A 23,040-nucleotide genomic window follows, 5' to 3' on the forward strand; every position below is an offset into this window, starting at 1 on the left:
AATTTCAGCATTTCCTAACTAACCAATGGCATTATGGTGTAACCCTAATGTTCTCCGGATGGCTATCATTTATGTGGACCTCATATATATGCTTATGAATATTTGGTTAAAATTCATCTATCATACTCTCTGACACAATAATTGAAAACACTGTGTTAGCTGCCAATAAAAATATTTTTTCGATTTGGTAATTATTCTAAACCTCCCAGCTTCCCTACCTCCCACCCTTGTCTTCCTGTTCTAAAATATATAAAGCTAATCTTGATGATGGAAAAATAAATAAGTAGCAGGAAAGGCTGGAAAGCTTCCAATCACAAAAGCTCGAAAATGGAAGTAACATCCAATCTGGCCCACCACATCTTCTATATGGGCATTCCTTTCCTGCCTTTTAGTGATGCTTTTAGTATTCATAACAGCTGTGGAATTAAGCATTACAAAATAGAAGAAACCAACATGCAGCCTTTACTTTTCCCCATCAGTCCCCAACTATTCTGACTGAGTTACAAAGTGAAAACCAGCACACTCTCAGATGGATTTAATTTCAGCTTGGGCCCAATGCCAGACAAAGTTTCCCCATTCTTAAAACTCAACCCCATCTTTTCTACACCATGCATACAGTCTCATCCTTATCCCTTCTTCCAAACACATGTGCACGCACACACATAAACACACAGAGAAACAGCCACTCCTACAATATAGAACCAAATCCACCTCTCCCACTGTCTTAGCTAGGCTCATTGCTTTCCCTAGGAAGCCTAGTAGGCAAGTTGGATTTGGTCTACAATGTAGATTTTTAAAATTTGGGAAAATGAAGGCTGCATAAGACACACATTTTCATGTCCTAGATATTGTCTTGACAATAAACCTTTTTTAATAAAAAAGTGATTTTACACAACCAGGAAAAATAAAAGGGTTAAAACTTAATTAAATTCTTAATGCTGTAATTCAAAATACAATTTTTGCATAACTGCAGCTAGTGATTGTACTACAGCATTTTGGCTTACAGAGTCATGCAACACATATGGACTTCAGAATACAGAAGTATACAGCTTTCAAATGCATACAGAAAAGAGAAATGGGTAATGGAAGCAGTTAAGCTTTTACACATTCACAGCAATTCTCTTCTCTTATGTCCTCTTCTCATGGATCTGCACTCTATTTTTATAAAGTGCAGACATGTTTTCTTCCATTAAAGCTAAGGCAATTAGTGGAAAATAGGAGAGAAGGTAGAATGAATTCCTGTATTTGAATGTTTGCCTTCTCCTCTACTTTGTGCCATTCTCAACAAACAGAAGCACAAAGTAAATGCTAAAAGATAAATGCATAAAATCTTGATTTGGGTCACTTCATGTTGGGCTTTTATTTGCAAAAAATTTCTGCCTTTTTCTGTTTGCAAACCTACAAAAATGCTGTGAATAGTACAATGTGGAGAACCACGTGTACTTGCTAAAGAATTAAAAACAACTAGTTGGGACTAGAGGTGGCTTCTTCCTGTAGTGAGTTTTGTATGTTTTACCCTTAAACAAGCAATAGAAGAACTTCCAGAAGTCTCCCTGCATACTTAGGACTGCCATAATGGTAATAATGTATAAAATTGTGTTCTGGTTTACACTCGTCACAAAGTTTCACAAGTATTCCTGTATTCCCTTCAGCAGTGTACAACTAGTCTGAATGTAAATAAATGTGACGCCCTACCAATAAGAACAGCATTCCTGCTAATAAAGCAAAAAATACTCCTATAGGAGCCAGCATAAAAGACCAGCCATAACGTACATAAACAGTAAAGTCTGGGCAATCCATTTTTTTCATGCTTGTGTAGTTTTCCAGATCAGCCATGGCCTGGACCCAGATGACATACATCACGACTACCAGCGAAAACAAGACACCTGGAAAAGAAACACCAGGTTTTAACAATATAGTGCAAAACAGATGATGGGTGCATTTACTGTAATACCTAAAAATCCATCAGTGCTTGAGGCCCTGTCTGCAAGGCACAGTCAGCCACCACTGGACAATTTTTGCCTTTGGCTTCCTCTAACTGCCACTACCTCCATCTTGCTTCTGATTTGCACTGAAAGGCATATTTCCGTATCTCCAAAAGGAGATATCTGGTTTTGGTAGGCAGACTTTAAGGCAAAATTCAGGCAGCTATTTACTGGTTTGAATTCAGGGATCAAAGCAGAGGAGGGAGGGGGAATGGGATGGGACAATCTGGGAAAAAATATCTACATTTACTTACCAAACTCTGACACTGTTTTTATCAGTCTTTTGGAAGGGAGTGGGAAATTTTTCTACCATCTTCCCCTCTCTGCATTTGCATCTTTATTCTTATAAAAAGGGCTTTGTTTGGAACATACAACCTTCAGAGTATTCTACTCAAATATTTTGCAGAAAAATTCAGATGTCTTTAATTAAAAATCATCCACATTTAGAAAAGAAGCTCTTGTTATAGGAACAAAGACCAACAATAATTAAATAATAGCTATGGAGCAGGTTATTAGTATTAATCTCAAATTTTATACAACAGTTTCCTGTAATTAATCCACCACATAATTCACAGCCTTTTCCCAACTACTCCTCTGGATTGCTTACACATGATAGTAATAGGAGCACTTGTCCTTACAAACTTTGTTAATCTCCTTGTTTCTATATACCAGAAGAACCTACAAGAAGAAAGTGCTTTCCAAAGTATCAGTTGCATTCCTAATATTTCATTTCACTCTAGAGGAATGTGGACACTTGAGAAATGCAAGCTTGCAGCACACATGTTCCAGCAAAACATTTGCTGGAAAACTGAGGGCACAACTCTAAATTTTTTGCATGCTCCAGGCTGTATCCATTTGCTCTGGGAGTTTCAGCTGTCCCAGCATAGTTACAGCAGCAGGACTATCTATTCCAACATTAAAATGTTTGAGGGACACAACCCCATCATGTTTTTATCCCAGGATATTTAGGTGCCTCATTAAAACCACAAGCCAGTGTATAGTCCTGGGAACACTGAACTGCCAAACTTGAGTCTAAAGGCTGTAGAGCTGCAGAGTATAAGTTAAAGGTATTTGTGATCTCTTCACCATCCTCCTAAATACTTGCAATGCAACCTTGAGCAAATGTGACATTTGTGGCAAAATCCAGAAATACAATTTGTAAGCACCCATGGCCAGGCATTTTCTTCCAGACCTACATGTCCTGATAAACTTTGATGGTTGCCTTTCCCCATTCCCAGCCTGAGATGCTGCCTCACAACCTCCTTTCTCTGCCCTTTCTGCCCACTTAGCAGGGAGAAGCTCTTGTCCTCACTCTCTCATTTGACTCAGATAAAACCAGATGGGTTAGATGCAGCAGCTTAACTTGGTGATCTGGTGACCTTCTTGTTGGTGCTTTATGGTCAAAATGTAATAGCTTTACATATATCCTGAACATCTGACAGATGAGAGCTCATGACTCAATGCTTGCAAACACTATCTTTTGAAGCCCACCAAAAAAAGAGCTGAAGTAGTTAACATGAGGCATAATCAAAACATAACTGAAATTTCCAAAGGATCTGCAATTTTTAGGAGGCTGAAAGAAAAGTAGAAAAACTAAATAAAGAAGGAGGTAGACACATTGTCTCTCTGTGAAATACACTTCCGGTATTATATTTTTTGCTAGGGCTCAAACTTCTAACTAAGTTTGAAAAAAAAAAACCAACACTCAACTCTAAAAGGCATAAATTCAATTTTGAAAGTATTTTACCTAAGTAAAACTGAATTTTGATGGAATTTAGTACTGCACTTGTATTAAACATAAAATCGGTGAAACAATCAGAGAGAAAGATCACCTTAGGGCCAGCCAGACATGATAAATGAGAAATTAAATTGAACTCTCCAAATATAATTCAAATTGAGCAGAAGATTCCTAGAACAGAATGTCTAATGATAACAGATAACATAGGCAATATAAGAAAATTATAACCAAACACAGTTAGTAACTTTTGATTTAAAAATTAAAAAGATTCAGGGCCAAATTCATAAATGGAGTTATTAGATACATGGATTTTGCTCAAGGTTTCAAAACTTGAACACACACAGAAACAACGTAGCCCAAAGATTTGGAAAGATACATTAATAACCTGGTGAAATCCATACAAACATTGGAATTTACCTCTTCAGCTGGCTGTGCCTATGCATTTTCAAATTTGTCCTCTATTTATTCTCTTCATTGGGGAAAACTTAGTCCAAAACAATAATAATAACAAAAAGTAGTTATATTCCCTTATTATAGCAGCAGGTAAGTATAACCAGGCCTTGCACATCTGGAATGCCCTCTAGCACCTTGGGCAGAAACAAAGTTAAGTAGGCCACTTAGATGGAAACATCTGCCTTTAAAACAAGACTGTGTCAGAGGTGCTTTAATCTCGAAATGGGCATCCCTTGCTTTTCGGGCAGTCTGAAGAAACACCTAAGTGATTAAACTAGAGCCAACGCTATGTAGGTGCAAAGCAGCAGGCCAATGCTGCCACACTGTGCTACCATACGTGGTAAAACAACTTTAGGGAAGCTAACATCCACCGGGTGTGATTTCACAGCAAGCTGTTATACCGGTGAGTGGCAAATTGTTGGGTATGGAAATTTGCAGAAGAAAAGTATATCAAGCAGAGATAAATGTCCTTCTTTAAAAGAGAAGAAAAAGAGAGGAAGAGCATGTAAATCCTTTTGGCTAATTAGGGCACTAAAGGGGTATTTAAGTGTTCTCACTGCCTGCTAATGGAGACTAATTAGTAGGTGTATTACTTAGTGTGTTCAAGAAATATCTTGAACAGTAGAATCAGGCTAAGTAAAAACTGACCATGTCCTGTTGTCTCCAACAGTATTTTATTCATTAGTGCTCCTTTTGTCTAATTTTCACAGAGATACAATTTCACAGGGGTTAAGCACTTAGACAAGAGTTTACTGAATATATATTTATTCTGAGAAATCTGTTCCTGCAGTCTTGCACTGACTATCTATTGGGAATGTCATGAACTCTCAAAGCCAACACAAAAGTAATGAGACTTAAAAAAACTCCAAAATTCCATGAAGCAAATATTTTTAGGAACAATGTGTGCCATTATGTATTTCTACATTTTTGGCACTTAGACCTTTTGCATAGTGTGCAGGCATCCTTTTGCTCTTGCCTCTTAGTGAATATAAAATGAAACAGCAGTTGCATGAATCAGGAATGATGGGGAAAATTACTCACAGAACATGAAATATGTCTGAGAGAGATTAAGACACATAAATACTTCCCTCCTACTCCTTTTTCTTTCTTTTTTTCCCATTTTTCTTTTTCTTTTTTTTAATAAACACGTTTGATACACAGCTCTGTGCAGTGTGATAAGACATGAGACTTCTCTGAGGTCACACTTTTCTGTCTTTTGCATTCATTCTTTTGAATTTCTTTCAAACAAATACTTGTGCATTTTGTAGAGGAGAAAGAATACAGAACCTTTAGAAATTTCTGTGAATTCAAGAAGCAGTTTGCTGGCCTTTGGTACTGATTCTTCCCACGTAGAAATGCCTTTCACTTGTCAGTGGTGAATGGCTGTTTATGGCATGAATCTTTTACTATGCAGACAAGAAGACAACAGGTGCTGGAAAGAATGATGTGAGCTTTTTACTTGTGCCTAGAAGTTTAGAACTCTTTATCTCACTTGAGGAAAACTTGTATGTGTGTGTGCGTATGTATTTTTTTTTCAATTGCATTTTTCTGTTCCTGTCCTTATTTCAGATTCTACCACCTACCTTGGCCTTTTGTGATCTTTATTTAAAAAGACTGGTTGACATTTCCCACCAAAGTACATGCAGAGGATCCCATTTAAGAGTTATAGGAGTTGGCATATGTCTCCAAAGACAGATTTTTGTCCTCATCTATGATATACAATTAAAGTATCAGGCTTTTTTCACTCTTTTGGCTGGAAACAGAAGTCGTACTTCTAATCTTGCTTCTTCACCAGGGTGTGATTCTGTAATGCTCTGTGCACATCCTGGAATATTGCTTGTTGACGTCAGTACAATAGGACAGTTTTTACCACCACACAGGCAGAAAGAGATGCAAGGTAATTATGGACTTTATTGAAGGCTGCTGTGATTATTTTATGGCCACTTTCTCTTCTTTTCCTACGACCGTTGAAGCAACTATAAGGCTTCTTGCAGTTTGCAGTACTGTAGCTGCTCTTGGACCAGCCTCTGATGTTGTAGACATGAAGGTGAGGCTGCAAAGGCAGCACTTGAACTGTGATATCATTGAACTGATATACACTCTTCCCCCACAGGTATAGCAGCTGTAGTTTCACCTGCAGCCTCAAGTGGTTTATGAGGTTACAACGAATAATAGGGAGAGCTGCACCAAAGAATTTTATGTTCTGCTCCATTTGTCATAGTTTATCTACACCACTCATGAGAAGTGAGCAGCCTTTCTTAAAGATCAGGATTAGGAAAAGGCAGGTGTGTGACTCTTCCAAAGGTGAGACATCAGAACTGCTCTGTGGGTAGGTTTGTTGTTTTCCTGGAGCCCAGATATACAACACTGTGAAGAAGCTTCCAAGGTTCTTTGACTTCTTTGCAGTTCATCCACCTGGGCACCAGTGATGCTGTCAGAGAGAATGTCAGTGGGCAATTACAGGGCTTTGATGATGAGAGGTAAGGGCCCAGGACCCAGGTGATGATGATCTCAAGCCTATTGCTCAAAGGGTAAAAGCTATATAAAAGTTGCTATACGCTGTGCATCAGCTCCTGGCTTTGTAGCTAATGTCACAAGCAGGGCTTTGGCTTCTGTGACTACAGGACCCTCTTTGGGATATGAACATTTAAAATGGGGTGGGATGGTTGCAGTCTGCAGAAATAAATATCTTGAATTGATAGGGATCTTCTAAGTAAGAGGAGCTTGTGGGCTAAGATCAATAAGTTGGATAAAAGGGTGCTGTCATGGTGAGCATCTCCTACAGGCCACCTAATGAAGAAGATAAAGTGGACTGGAATAATAATTATGATTTCTGGTTCTCACGAGGGACTCACATCAATATCTTCTAGAAGAGCAACATTGCAGAGAGCACGCAATCCAGGAGATAGGTAGCTGGACTGCATCAAGGAAAACTTTCTGAAAGAGCTGTGGAACAGACCAACTAAATAGAAGTGCTTTGCTGGATCTGCTACTCACAAATAAGAAAAAATGCGTGAGGAAGACGATAGATGGTGTAGTTGTGGTTATAATGGCCATGGAATGGCAAAGTTTAGTGTCCTAGGAAGAACATGGAAGGTGAGTAAGAGATTAAAGACCCAGAACTTAGGAGAACAGACTTCAGTCTCTGTAGGGAACTGGTAGGCAGGATCCCAAGAGAGACTGCCCTGAAGGGCAAAGGATGCCCAGAAGAACCAGTTGCTCCTCACAGGCAGCTTTCTTAAAGGACAAGAATGCTCCCTCTCAGTGTGCAAGAATTCCATGAGGTCTGACAAAAATAAAAATTAATCTCATACAGAGCCACATTAGCAAAAACACCATCATCAGGTTTGAAAATACTATTATTTCCCTTTATTCAACAGTTGTGATATTGTATATGGAAAACTATGTCCAGTTTGGGGACCCCTGGTGAAAGAAAGGTACTAATAAACTGAGGTGATGACTATCAGAATGGTTAGGGGGATGGAGAACAAGAAGAGGCTGAGTGAGCTGGGGAATTTTAGTCTAGAGAAGAACCCAGTCTTCATCTTTCTAAATAAAGTTATAGAGAAGATGGGGACAGACCTTTCAGAGACTTTCAGACTTGAAAGGATGAGACACAATGGTCACAAACTGCATCAAGGACAATTTCAGGTGAAAACAAGGAAAAAAGAAAACATTTTTCACAATGAAGTTGATTAATCTGGGACAAGTGCCCAAAGGTGCGGTGGAACGTCAATTATTGGAGATTTTTAAATCTTGATTGGATAAAGCTCTGAGCTGCCTGATCTAACTTTGAAGCTAGCCCTGCTGTAAACATGAGGTCAGACTTGATTGAAACAAGAGGTCCTTTCTAACCTAAATTTATTTGTGTCACTCAAGATCTCTGTTTAGGCTTCTTCCATAGGTTCCTCTAAAAAGCAAGTCTATTTGCCTTATCACAAATAAGGTGAGGTGTCCCTCTGAGTGTTTCTTACTATTGACAATAGAAATTTAAGCAGTTGGTTCATACAAAACAGCCTTCAGATGGCTGAACAGTTGGCGTGAATCTCATTCCCAATAATATCTTCAGCTGCTTCCAGAACCCTAAGGCATCACAGCAGACCATGCTACAAGTACTCTTCAGTTGAGGCAGAGCTTTTATCTGCTGCCTAAGTTGTCAGTTAAGGTTGCAGAAGGATAAAGATATTTCAGTCCAACAACAGGTATTTAATCTATTTCATCTAACTTCTTTTAATGATATGTAAGCAGGAAAATGAATGATCTTCCTATCGTCTTCCTAACTTCCACAGAAAAACCATCTTGTCTAGTTTCATTCTCAGAAGATTATTCTCTCCAGTATAACAGATGCTTGAACTTTGTGGTAAGACAGCATCCAGGCTCTTTCAAAACAATGTATATAATTCCTTTTTTAATTCAAATCAATCTGCTGGTTTCTGTCTTGGAAGAACTCTAACTTCACCTATAATCTAAGTCACATTACATCTTTTCATTTTGCTGTTAGGTCTGTCTTTAAGTAGATGCATACCCTGGCTGCATCCTGATCACATGTTTGTATGAGTGGATGCACCACTTCTCATCACTCTCCCCTTCCACACCCTGTTTTTCTTTGACAGGCAGTAAACAAACAGGCTCTGTAGTCCTGAAGGAGATGGGTAGAGGAAGGGGTCAGGGCGGCAGGGACACAATAGAGAAAACCATCCTGACTTCTAAAGGCAGGCTAAAACACTCCTCTTCTGCATCGTATTCTACCTTATCTTGCTCTGTCCTCACGTTATCCCAGATTTAAGATAATAACCATTCCTCTTATTGTGAGAAATTTTTACTGGGAGAGAAAGAGAGATAGCAATTTCATGCTGTCATACCTTCAGGTCTGAGAACCCCTCTTATTCTCCATTTCACCTGATGGGCCATTGAACAGTAACACCCCAGGAAAGTAAGTTGTTGCCCAAAACATCCCACAGGACATAGCTTTAACTACTGAAAATGCAAATTATTTATAAGAACTTCTTATGCCAGTATGGTCACACCAACAAGCATGATTTTTAATTCATGGTATAAATAAACTCTCTCCTTGGCTATGGGCAGTATCTGCGAGAAGAGATGAAAGCAACAAACTTCTTTTTAGTGTTTTTGTAGGTGATCTGAAGTGTTGGACAGGATAATGATATTTATAGTAAGTACCTTCCCCGAGCAGTTGTGCCCTACTGGTGGGACTGGGAGTAGGTGCAGAAGACCTTGGTTGGGAACCATGTGCCCCTACTCAAGCCATAAGGCCTGGAGCAAGCTGAATGGGTCCTATATTCTGCTGCCATCACTACTTTTTACCAAATATAGCAGGATTTTGCTCAAGATCTTTGCTTTTCAACAACAGCAATAGTAATGGTAACGATAACAGTAAAAATAACATAGCTCTTCTCTGAAGCCCTGATTGAGAACAGTCCTGAAGTTAAAAGATAGAGAGAGTAAAAAATCAGGATTTCCCTTAAAGAACATCTGCTCTACAGGGACAAAGGGTGAGGGGTAAAGACACAGACCCAAGGTCACACACTGGGATAATAAAGCTCACTTAACTTCACACACCTAAAGAAATAGTCTCTCCAGATTCCCTCAGTAAAGGGAAGAGGGTTGTAAGGGTTCCTCCATAGCGCATTCATCTGATCCAATTACGCCCCTCTTTCAGTATGAAATGAATCCCCAGTTGGGGAACTTCTTATACACCTGCTGTTTTTACTGCCAATACATGTTATTGCCTCTTGCAAGCCTCCTAGGGAAGCAGAGGGAGGCTACTGCAGACTTGGGGATCTAACTTTCCCCTAAATGAGGGCAGATTAACTGACCCAGAGTGTTGAACACGCACATAATTTTGCACCTCTGCCCGTCAGTTCCTGGCATCTTTCAAGTGCCCCTTCCCCCTCAAACAGCCTCTGCTACTTTCTAGTGACAGCTGAGGTTTTTTATGCATTACAAATGCAGAGAAAGAGCAGGACTCACATGGGCTCTTGCCCTGAAAATTAGTGACAAAATGCATTGAAATAGCTTAGGATTTCCATCAGACTATGAATATTTTTTGCATGTCTTTTAAAAGCATGAAGGAGTAATTCTCAAGAGATCAAATGCAAGTATCCAGGATTTTCTTCAGCTAAAATATTATAAAATACTTCCCACACTTCACTGAGAGTCCTTTAGAAAGGAATAATGATCACTAGTTGCATATGAAGAGCTGTGAGGTGCAGTGGGTAAGCAAGGTCAGCAGGTCAGCAGACAAGCAGAAAGAGAGCTCAGGCCTTTTGGTCCTGATACAGGTGGCTCTACCCTATAACATACTGTGTTCTCACAGGGCTGCCTCTCACCAGGCTTTAAGCAAAGGAGAACACTGATGGAGCACGTACTATCATTTACATCCTATACAACTATATCTTACACACCAGTGTGACATCACAGACTTTCCAAGGTTAACCAAAAGCATGCCAGAGAGCTGCCCATATCAGCTGAATCCTGGGAGAGTGCATCCTCCACAGTTCATGTGGGTTATGAGGAAGGAGGGAATTCACTTACTTGTCATCCTTCATTCAGAGAGGCTTAGAGCTCCTACTTACTCATACGACAACTATTTTATTATCAACCACTTACAATATGACAACTATTTTATTTACTCCTATCACATCCAAAACATTTCTCCTATATTGGTCATATGAATGTACTCCGTCCCCCAGGTTCCTCAGAATCCACTATAATCATCTTTCACATCACTGATAAAAGACAAACCCCTCTCCTTAGCTACAAACCCCTCTTTAGCTAAAGCCCTTGAGAATCCTATGAGGCAACATCCCTAAATATGTATTCTTTTCCTTGATTAGAAAAAGTAGATTAAAATTGCAGTGTAATTTCATGATTTGTCCTGGATTTTTTTTTTTAATCTTAACCCAAAAATAGCTTTTAGAACAGCTTCATGACTAAATAACTGTGGAAAGAATTGTCTCCAAGGTGGGCACTCCACAAGCCAAAGGACAGAAGCATATGCTTTTTTTTCTTTTAACCATGATTAATATGATTTTTGGTCAAGGAAAAGGAAAGAAATAACTCATCCTTTCTATTCTTTAATTGACTGAGCAAACAGTATACCCACCAGCAATGATGAAAAAGCCTCCTCCTGCTTTGTATAGAACGTGACTGGCAAAAGGAGCTGCACAGATGATGAAGAAACTAGCCATCACAATAGTGAGCACTCCCAGGAGCATAAGAACTGTCCAGAAACCTCGATAAACTGGAGAAAAGTAGAAGGAAAAAAATTACAATGCTTTTTAGAACTTATCCAAATTGGCTAACAAGATTTTTTTTTCCCCTTGTCTTATCACTTGCTTTGTTAACAAATGAAACATTTATTCTATTTTTCATAATCATTATATATCATATGGCCCAAATTAGGTTTGAATGCCAGTCCTTATCTGATGATCATGGAAAATAGGTTGTAAGTCACCATGAATGAAATCCACCTGATGATTATTTAACAGTATCTTGTAATATAGCAACATGACCAAATTTACACTCTTTCAAAAATGGTACACCAAAGCTGTAGCAGTGATTCTTTGGGATAAATGATTGGACTGATATTTCACTAAAATTGTGTGGGAGAAGCAGAGAGCTGAAATATCTTGACATTCTTAGTGTTTGAACTATATCACCAATAAGAATCCGTAAGTTCTCTACAATTTACAACTGGATAATACTCCTTATGTATAGTCATATTCAGTAGACAGAAACCTAAAGCAGGAGCAGGGAGAAACTGAAAAATGTAAACAGGATTTCTGAAAAACAGTTAAATGTCTGAAACCAGCCTATTTCTGCTCTAAAGATCTTCGTATTTTATTAGATTTAAAATGTTATGTTTCAGAAGCCCCTGTTAGACAGTGCCAAGCAGTGCTGAATTAATGAATGCAGCTGGTGATAAATGAGCTGAGAGTTTTGTGACATATTCTGGCCAAAAGACTCTTTCTAACAATTAGTTTTTAGCTGGTTAATTGCACATCCATTTAACAAAGTCATCATTTTACAAATGCTACAAGAGTGACATAAATTTCTCCCATGAATTTAAAAATTGGTACATTAACACAACCCATTAGTAAAATTACGAGTTGTAAGGATCTTCATCGTCAGATCTGAAAATCTTGAAGCATTGACAATTCAGTCAGTGAAAAACATTTCCACCCAACTGAGGGAAAGTATGTAAGCCAGCTGGCAAGTCAGGAAAAGTGAATCACAAAAGAAACTGCCACTTATCATCTGACAGCACCTACTTACTATTATGGCAAAACACAACCAAGCAGCTATTATACTGGTTCATATCCTGAAAGTTTCGAATTCATACAGCTTGTTAAAGACAGCTATTCTGGAATAATTTGGGTTTGCTCTCATATGAAACCTGAAGGTACACTAGATATTAGCAGCTCACATTTCCCACTAATATGTTCCAAAAAAACCCCTACTGTTTTTAACTTGACCAGCTTAACTCTTGTTAAAGTACTCACCATCATTCTTGTAAATGTATTAGCTAGATCATGTTCACCACATTACATTAGCCATACTTTTCAAATAGCATCCTTTTTAATCCAGGCAAACATTCAGAGACATAATTTTCTGCCACACTGATGCCACAGCAGATTTGGGCATATAAAGGAGGAATGCATCTGAAAGTAGGTGGCAGAAGGGTTAAAATTGTGTTTTGGTTCATATCCAATACAAGTTTTCACTCCATATAAACAAAAAACTATGGGAATAGTAGGTAAGAAATAAGGCTATGGCTCAGCAAAGCAGTTAAGTGTGCATTTTACTTTAAGTACTCTACCTCTTATGGGGTTTAGGCACCTGTTTAAAGTTAAACACATAGTTAAATGATTCACTTAATGCAAATAGACAGTGAATGGAGACCTAGAGAGGTAAATCTCTCAAGTCCTTCAGTCTTGGGTTTCTGAAGCAATTTCATATTATTTTACTCATGGGGCTACTTTGATAAGCTTCACTGCAGTCCCCAAGTCCATGGGACATTACCTCCTCGTTTAAAGCCTAATCTCACTAAATCAGTCTATAACCACCCAACTCTTTTACATGGATGGCCCAAGGTACTTCAAAGTCATGCTATATAATAGGACACATTGGCCAAAATGGACCTTGGAAAAGCTTTCTTTGATATTATTATGGTCAGTCATAAGTCATGCAGCAGTGTTTCTATTTTCTGAATGGATGAGGACACAAGATTCTCCAGCATTACAAAATCAGCATCCACTTTCATTATCTGCTCTTCACACAGGAAGCTTTGAAGTCTGCTTTCAGTGAAATTTTATGAGAAAAGCTTGATTTGATACTCAAATCTTCTTAGAAACAGATCACAGAAGGAGTACAAATGTAACTGATGAAAATTTGTTTAAACCTCCCTGAAACTTCTGCTCCAACAGTGTAACTATTTTATGCATTATATGTGAAATATAATAGCTTCCATTCTATTTCTCTGGAAATAATTATTTACTCTAGAGAATCATGGATAAATTGTGATTATCCTAATACTTGCTTATCAAGCAAATTGTCATTATACATCAATTAAAAAATAAAGTGCAGTTGACCTGCACAAAGTCTGATCAAAAATCTGTGACTTTTCAAGCAAAAGAGAGCCCCCTCTAATTCGAAAGGCAGTAAGCCATTTGAATAATTTGTGGCACAGGTCTGAAGAAACACCCTACAAGTATTTAGACTTTTGTAAGGGAGTTAAAAAGCAGACATTTTTCTGCAAAGATGGCTTCACTGATTTTATACTCTGATCATTTTTGCTCAGATCAAATTTCCCATCTTCTCTACCTAGATGGGCAAGATCACTTCCTAAAGGGCTAATCATTCAAAATTATGAGTCAGGCCTACTGCTGTCATTTTGCTTAGCTGGCATCTACAGACAAACACAAAAGAAATGGTTGAAATTAAACCTTCCTAAGAATGAAATTACTCTTCAAGTCAAAGACTTTGCTGCTCTGAGATTCAGGTGAACCCTGACCGACAAAATGCAACAGAAGATGCTGCATTGAATTATGCTTCTTTATATCCCATGAAGAGGGCTGACACCATGATCCAAACAGTCTGTTTCAAGAAATAATGGTTCAGTGGACCTATAAAAAGTGTTAATACAAGTTTGCACCATTTCAAGTCACGCTGCAGTATTTCATAGGATAGCCCATGTTCTGGTCCAGATGACAAGGAGTACCCTTGTCTCTTCCAGGTACTTCACAGATATATTAGTCACCTACCTCAAATACATTAATTATTCCAAGCATTTCCTACAACAGAAGAAATAAAATACAAGCACTATTGCAGAGTCCAAAGTAAACATATCCACAGTGTTTGAAATCTTAGATACCACTGCTCTGTCATGCAAGAGTGCTAAACAGAAGGTTTTGTAACTTGTATTGGTGACCTGCCCCTTTGTGGAGTACAACATTTGCCTTGGAAATGACACACAGGCCTACAAACAAAAAATAACACTTAGCAGAAAACAGGAATACACACAATATACTTTTTTTTTGAGCTCTGTACTATTGCACCTGTATGGGAACATTATGGTTGCAATATATTCCTCAAAAATTGCCTGACCTGTAGTTTTCCCTTGCTACTTGCTTTTCTCTCTAAAGATCCTAATTTAAGTCCCTCCAGAGACTTTTGCATTATTTGAAAACTAGAAGAAGTATCTGGGTTCGATCTAGGGACCAAATTTTGGAGAAATGGTTGAAAATTATCAACAAAAATTATCAAAAGCTTCCCTTTTTAGTATAGTAGATTCCAGAATTGGTTACAAACAGAAGTCACAGATTCATATTTTAGAATGTTACTGGTGCGTGATATGAAAGAGAAGCAATAATATATTTGACAAAGTTACAGAGCTGTGTCACCTACAACACACACTTCTTGTGTAGCAGTCATGCACACCCCTGAAGCTCCATAATGGTTATTCAGAAACAGGATAGATAAAGACACAAAGCAACACCCTTCTACTACTGCAGATGCTAACATCAGCCTAATGAAACCACATCAGGTATTTTATTGTCCTTGCTGGCTTCAAGTGTTTTCAAAACTCAGCCATCAGTCCATATATTTTCTGTGGCTTATCAAAAAAAACAACAAACAAAACAGCCACTTAATATTGAATTTAATATCAATACAGATTATTAAGCACTACAAAACCTTTTGAAGCCTCTGTGACTGCAGTGCCACACAGACATTACTAAGGAGAGGCAAAATTACTTGGAAAAGTTGCCTTGAATTATCACCCACAAGCTCACATCCCAAAGGGAACAATCTTGTGATCTGACTGTGGATTGTATTTTAGAATGTCTTCTTTTTTCCTCTCTATTTAATGTAACAGATATCAAAATGCTTTTGACAAGAGTACTGCCACCAAATATAAAGTACAAGGAAAGGTGAAACACCTGAACTGCTCTCAATCAGGAACATCTCTGCAGATAAACAACTATAATTGAGATCACAGATCTCCGCAGCACCACAAGAGACACACCTGGCAACACAGTAAACCTTGCAAGACCTTTCTCAGCTCCATTTAATACCCTTTACTATCTCTTAGTACTAACACTTGTTTCAATAACTTTAACAGTAAAACAAATACAATATTCACAATATGGATACATTGCTTTCTTAACTACTTCTTTCTTTATTGACACTCGGTGGCCAGAGAGCTCTCCCTTCCTAAATGTACTGTATCTCTCACAGGCAATTATGACTACTACCTAACAGCATTTTTTCCCCATAGAAATAGACTACTGCTAACATTTCACTTGTACAACTATTTTTTTTTTTAGATTTCATTGCTGATATTTTCTAGATTTCTTTATGTTAATTTCAAGCCATTAATAAACCCACCAACAAATTTGATCTCACCATTTTAAATTTAAAAGCTGCTGAATCAGAATTTCTCTTCAGTCCTACAAACATTGTGTATTATACATTATATTAGGCACTACTTCAAATGTTGGCAATATGCCCAGTAATGGACAAAATAAGATACTAATAGTTAGGGAAAAAAGTATTAGCAGTTACAAATTAGAGTATTAAACTAATGTGTCAGTGCTGCCCCATTAAATTGCTTCCACTTTAGCTTCAGAAGGCACTGGGGAGACTTACAACAGTTAAGGAACTATTGTTTATTTCCAAATAAGCTCAAAAAAATCCTCTCAAAAATAAAATAAATGACTTAGTGACTAGGTGCTAGATTTTTCATTTATTTTTCTTAGGAATAATCTCTCAATAGGCCAATGGGACTATTTCCACGAGTAAGGACTTAGCACATTTTTGAAAAACAGGCCTAGTATTGCCCTATAGTAAAAGAGTTTTAGAAAAGTGTGATAGTTCTCTGTATTAAATAATCTAATTACATGGTGTCATGCATGAATCTAGTTAACAATGAATTAATATTTAAGTAGTATACTGTTATGTTTTGAAAATAGCCTGATGGGGTAACTAATCTGGTTATGATTATACAAGTTTATGTTTATGTTAGAATGCAGAGGTTGCTACTGTGGCACTTTAATTGTAAGGTCTAATTTAATTTTTTTATTCCTAGGTTGTAGTCTGTTGCCCTTATGTTTGTGAATCATATAAATAAATCTGCTAGCAACACAGTGAAGTGCTAAGTCAACTTAAGAACTGCACACTGTAATAGTTGTCACTATAAACCTGTGTACCATTACAGAATGTCACTAGTCAGGCTTCCCCTGGGTTCACTTAGATGCCTGTTTCAGATTAAGATAAACGACATGGCCTACAAATTTCTTAAGCACATTAACGATAAATGATGCTTCACACAGCTTTTGACCAAACCCTACACCACAGCTAGGTGAAGACCTCCCCACTCTGTCAAGACACTTAAAAAAACTAGTAAATGAACAAAAACATTATAACCATGATTAAAAGATACAGCAAGCTGCAATTTCAAAGCCATGCTATCTAACCCCTTGAAGGTGATCATGCATTTAACAGTGATAGTTAAAAGAAATCTGATACATTAAAGCATGCATTCAAATCTCCAATATAAGCATCACTGTAGGCTTTTCTGTCTTTTCTTTTCCATTTAAGGCCATAATTCTTCACACCAAGAGCTCATAGTCTAGGTTTGTACATCAGGATGAACCAACCCTTTGTTCTAAAGATCTGTAAGACATACACTATGCCATGGTATGTTTAGTGTTACCAGCACACTGTAACACTAAAATTCAAGGTCCTCAGTCTTTCGGGAACTATCACGTGAACATCATAAATTGAACACAGAAAAAGATGTAAATAAGCTAAAAGAGGATAGATGAGGCAGTTCTGAATTCTGGCCCAGAAAAGCTCTAAGCCAAATTCCTACTAATACTAAAGCCAAAGGAGTTATGTCAACAGAGAAACTGGTCCAGACACTGCACTCAAAAGATCATTAGAGATTTTATGTTCCTCAAGCACCTTATCTTTGCCTGAGCTCTTCTAACTGAATGGTGACATGGCACTCCAACAACAAGCCACACTTGTGTTTCCACTAGGGAACTGCTGTTAAATTGAAATTCCTCTGAAAGGGTCCCAAAGTCTCTTAAGCCAAACAGTCTGTAAAAGAACACGCATTTGCTTCCTCAGAAACTAACAATCCTGTTAACAGAAAGTTAGAGATTTTTAGAAAATATGTTGTATATACATGTTTGATTTTTCTAATGAAGTTTAAAGCTTTTTATTCAGCTGTTTGTTTTTCTATGAAAGAGTAGATGAATTATTTTTCACATGAGAGAATATTTCTTCTTATCCACTCCTAATTAAAACAGGACTTGATTAAAATAGGATTTGACTAAAAACACAGTGATAAACTTGTGGGGGAGATTTGGGTTTTTTATCATCCCCAAAAATGAATATGTCAAGAAAACTATGAGCCATGAAACATGTATCAAGAAACAGTAGTAAAACTGAAAAAAGGGACAATAACCTCAACCTTTTGGTAGTGCGTTTTTATTCTATATTTAGCTGATGTGGACAATTGGATATACAAATCATTGATGAAATCATCTTCTTCTTCATGAAACCAAACCAAGGCCTTTTGCCACTGGCTTTACAGAGAAGCATTTCCTCTACTGTGAGTCAAGAAGAAGAAGATAACCTTCTAGCATTTCTTAATTTAGCCACTGCAGTTGCATCGAGGTTTTAAAAACTTGTTTGCCAAATACCACATGCAGGACTGACTGACAAACTAGACTAAAGGAGAAACAAGTTTTGACCTAACAGAAGAGCTGATGAATAAACTTCTTCATAAAAAGTTGTGAAAGACTCTTGAATAAGCATACCTGCTCTAGTAAATAACTCAGCTTGGATGCTGAAAATTAACTGTAGGTATAAAAACCCCAAACCCTCTTCAGTTTTAATGAGCTTGAAAGCAATCCAACTGTATCTATTTATATAGCAGGAATGGCTCTGAATATACTCTACCTGGGCCAGCATCTATAGCACAATTCTGCCTATTTTTAATCTTCTAATATGAAATATAGATAGGAAAATTATATTTGAGCAGTGGTTCTTTTGGTAAACATTAACTAAAATTAATTAAACTTTTGATGATATTCCTTCTCCTTTCCTTTTTCTTTGTTTGTCCACTTCTGTGTAATCATGCAATATAATTTGAGGAACCTTTGTGAATGTATGAGTGAACAATGGAATACAAACTCTGCCTAGACTATTAGGAGCTGATGACTCTGTCACTTTCAAATGAAAAGATAAACTGTTCTAGATGCCCTGTAAAGTCACAGATTAGATCTCTGAATGGTGAGGTCTGAATTCTCGACAAACAGTCCACAGTTTTTTAAGACTAACAGAACAATTATAATTCCCATTTATTTTCTTTTTCATGTCTGCAGCATGAAAAATTGGATTCTAAAGACACTTCAAAGTTATCAAAAGCATAGTTACAGCTTCAGGACAGGAAGGGGTCACTTAGCAAGGTCAGAGACATGTAGCATCCACACAGAACAGACTGTTTAAAAAGTCGTATGAAATAGGTATCAGAAGTGACTAATTTCAAATATATTTGCATAAAGCTCTCGATCTGATGAAATATGCCCAATATTTTTAAGTAGCTCCTAAGTTTTGTAAAAACAGAGCTTTCCAGGCATTATTCAAACATAAGGTTTTCAATTATTGTATATCTTTCACATGTATCTATTTATATGTTTCTCTGTTACAGCGCTAGATTTTCTCAGTGAAAATCTGACTTAGTTGAATAAACTTAGATAGCATGAAGGCCCTGTTCCTCCTTCCTCATACAGTAAAAATGCAATATATTTCCACATGTGATTATTTATTTAACAGAAAAAAACACCCAAAACAGTTTTACTGAAATACACGACAAGAAGTAGTTGTTTAATGCATTCAGTGCAAGGAAGATACTTAATTTGTCAGAGAAAAAAAGCACTAGAAAAGAAATGGCTTTTTTTTAGAAATTACCTCAATTCTGCTATCAAGCTAAGCATTCATTTAAGTGATTTGTTAAACAGTAGCTTAAATATATATGTTGTAAAATTATGAGAAGTATGAAACACCAAAACTCTGTTAATTAAACTGTGTGGAGTGATGGCTGTTTTATTCCAAAGCATCCAAATTGTTTTCTTGAAACTATAGACATTGTATCCATTTGCACCAAAAACAATACTTACTGATTGCAGAGTCATAGGAAGTTGAGTTGTGTTCATCTCGGAGAAGAGGAAATGGTGACAGGTAAGCATGTGTACAATTCTTAGAAGGTGATTGGTTAGCTAAAAATGAAAGAAAGCTGAAGATTAATATTTTACTGCCTCAACAATATTTCATGTCTGTTCTTCAAATGGGCAAACTGAGTTTCATAGGTTCTTTCCTAGGCAACAGCTTACAGTGGATTTGATTTGGTAAGAGATATGAGCCTTGTTATCCAAACAAGGATATTCCTTAAAGAGCAACAGAGATTTGTACTATGGGAATGGTATATTAGCCACGCTGAAGGTTACACTGCAATTTATATGTTCTACATATGTATGCTTTTGTAGCCATAGGTACCTTTCTCTTTTGAGGGTTAATTATATTCATCTCATTACCGCATGTCCCATAGAAAAAAAATTCAGGAAATTACTGTTCTCTTGTGAAAGGACAATGAAAGTATCAAGGATCTTCAGAAAGTGTACAGTGTCCACAAATATGAGTTTGGTCTATGGAATTAATATCCCCCAGAAAAGGGTAATTTCACCCTTTATATTAAATATTTATAAAAACATCACCTTCTTTCTAGTTAAAGATAAAAGCTGACTATAACTTAAACCACATTTAAATTTTAGATTTTTGACCACAGAATTCTCCAGATAAATAACAAAGGGAAATTAACTACAGTGAATATTACATTTTCCACCTAAGAATAAGCAATATATTTTACAAAATACGGTTTATTAAAATCAAATTTCTATGATGGCACCTGCTTTTCACAAGGATTATGGAAATCTTGTAATAAAGAGAGGGAGCTCTCTATCTCAGAGGGAGTGTAAGACAGGAAAAGAAGTTTTGCTTGATTTCTTCATGGGGGATTTTGGTTAAAAAATACTATCTGATATTCCAGAATCTTGGCATGTAGCGAAAGCAAGCAAAGGGTCATCTGGAGATGGTGTGTCCTACACCGTTTTCACATTCCTTCCTTAACCCACTTGAAGAACCTGATGGAGAAGTTCTCCAAGCAAAAATTCATAGTTCCCAATAACCACTAAGCTCTTTTTTCCCTACATAACAGAAAAAAAAATCTGTTTAACAGTTAGTGGCAAGAGACTGTGTAGATAAGAATGGACTCAGGTTAACAGAGCAGTCATAACAATCACAGCGTAATTTGATAGTTAAACTTGTATCATTTGGTCCTGGGGTTTCCTTTAGTACAGATTACAAAAGTGTGTGTCAAGAATTTATTTTAGGGTAGCTGAAGAAACTGATCACCAAAGAAGCCATATGAAATCCCATTATTCACAATATAGAAAAAAAAAGAAACAACACCAAACCCTAAAATTTTGAGAACAAACTACTGTAGATAATGTAAAAAGAAAAATTTACTTACTATACCAGAAATTCCACATGCTGGCATTATTATCTCCTACATTTCCACTAAACCAGCATCTCCAGAAGAAACCTTCATGATGGAAAGTGGCCTTCATTCCCTACAGAGGAAGAAAAAAAAAAAAAGAAATTAATTATCATGTAATTTTTGAATGGCTGAAAGAATTAAGTTCAACCTGAATTAGATGTTGAGGTAACAAAAACCATAATAATGATGCACACCTGTGTGCATGTAGATCATCTATAGCATATCTAAACAGACATACTTTTTTTGAAAAGATATCCTACTGCAAAAGCAGTATCACAAAAGAAAAAGTCATTTTAGAGGTGATTACAACTGATTACAAGAGGTTTTGAAATAGGCTTGTAAGACTCACAGTGGTCAAAATTAGTATATTCAAAAGTTTATACAGAAGTAAATCCTTAGAAAATAAACACATCCAAGAAACCTATATATATAATTATTGTTATAAGTAAAAAAGTCCATACTAACCCCAGCATCTTCAGGTGCTTCTGAACACGTTCCTATTTCCGTAGCAAGAAGCCAATAATCAGTTCCAAACGCCACCAAAAAAAGCAAAACCCCCAGAGCTGCAAAGAAGCCTCCAAAAAATATCCCCACACTCAGTTTCATTATCAAAATTTGGGTTTGGTTTTTTATTTTTTATTATAAAAAAAAAGCTTAATTACTTGAGAGGTTGGCAGTAAAGTAAAAAATAAAATATTGTGAAAGTGACTAAAAAGCTGTTTGGAGAATACAGCTCGTATCAGAAAAAGTTTCTCTTCACTTGACTTTCTGTCTGTGCCCTTCTTCCCAATGCCCTGTGAGTCGATTTGTGTCTCTGAATTTGTGTTCCATGTGGCTGACTCAAGTCTGACAGATGAAAAGGGCCTTCTATTTTAGGACACTGATGGCAGAGCTTCACTCTGTTTCTCTGTCTGGGCGAGGCCAGTCAGAAATAGCTGACCTTCCCCTAACTAATCAGGGATTGACTTGAAATATTATTGCAGCTGGTGCCCCAACATCAGCGGAGATGGAGTTGCAATGGCTCTGTCCATCTACATGAACTGCATTGCAGAGCACATAGTAGGAGCAAGGACTTCCAAAGCTCAGGCCTGGTGGTGAATGCTTCCTTAGCTGCTAGCAGGGAAGGAAACACCCGCAACATTTTAGAAGTTACTAGAAGCCACATTACAAAATGAAGGCTGAGGTTTTTTATAGAATTTTAAAACATGGTAGCCAAATTGCAGAGATGCCTTTGAAAAATCCTACTTTTACAAAATAATTCTCTTTAAAAAATTACATCTTATCTTTAAAGTAATAGCTTTAACAACACTAAACATGAAAGTATTTAAATGCTTTATTTATTCAGATGCACCTTATCAAAAATGTATGAAGTTAAAAATTCCTCCCAGCACCTGATAAAAAAACTTTCATCTTTTTTAAACAAGAAGACACTTTCCCCTACACATGCTTTGGCCATTTTGGAAAGCGATGAGGTAGCACATTTAAATTCTAAATACTCACTGCACAAGTAAAAAGGCTTTTTCAACAACTTCACTTCATGCCAAGCAGACCTTCCCAATCTTCTCTAGTGGCTTACAGGGTGTGCTACTACAGAGATTTATTGAGTTTATACTGTGCACCAGATCCTGCAGTCATTACCCAATAAAATTTCATTGGCATTCTCTATCATCAGAGTAGAAAATACTCCACTGACATTGCATGCTGGTAAGTACTGG

The 23,040-nt window shown here is 37.1% G+C and overlaps 1 protein-coding gene across 1 annotated transcript; it reads right to left on the reverse strand.

Annotated features, from left to right (window-relative positions):
- Positions 1–831: 831 nt before the first annotated feature.
- TMEM182 (transmembrane protein 182) lies at positions 832–22,145 on the reverse strand. The gene is made up of 5 exons (XM_027641268.1): positions 21,791–22,145; positions 21,299–21,398; positions 19,890–19,988; positions 11,303–11,440; positions 832–1,886 (listed from the first exon to the last, which is right to left on the reverse strand). Exons 1-5 carry the CDS (start codon positions 21,929–21,931, stop codon positions 1,663–1,665), a joined length of 702 nt encoding a protein of 233 aa, XP_027497069.1. The 5' UTR covers positions 21,932–22,145; the 3' UTR covers positions 832–1,662.
- Between the last annotated feature and the right edge of the window lie 895 nt (positions 22,146–23,040).

This window comes from Corapipo altera, unplaced genomic scaffold (assembly GCF_003945725.1).
Source record: "Corapipo altera isolate COAL_440 unplaced genomic scaffold, ASM394572v1 0, whole genome shotgun sequence".
Taxonomy (NCBI): domain Eukaryota; kingdom Metazoa; phylum Chordata; class Aves; order Passeriformes; family Pipridae; genus Corapipo; species Corapipo altera.

Coding starts and splice junctions, on each gene's coding strand:
- TMEM182 (XM_027641268.1), bottom strand. CDS start 21,931: ATGAAACTGAGTGTGGGGATATTTTTTGGAGGCTTCTTTGCAGCTCTG. Junction 21,399..21,790: donor AAGCACCTGAAGATGCTGGG/GTTAGTATGGAC, acceptor CTTCCTCTGTAG/GGAATGAAGGCCACTTTCCA. Junction 1,887..11,302: donor AGGCTTTTTCATCATTGCTG/GTGGGTATACTG, acceptor TTTCTTTTCCAG/GTGTCTTGTTTTCGCTGGTA.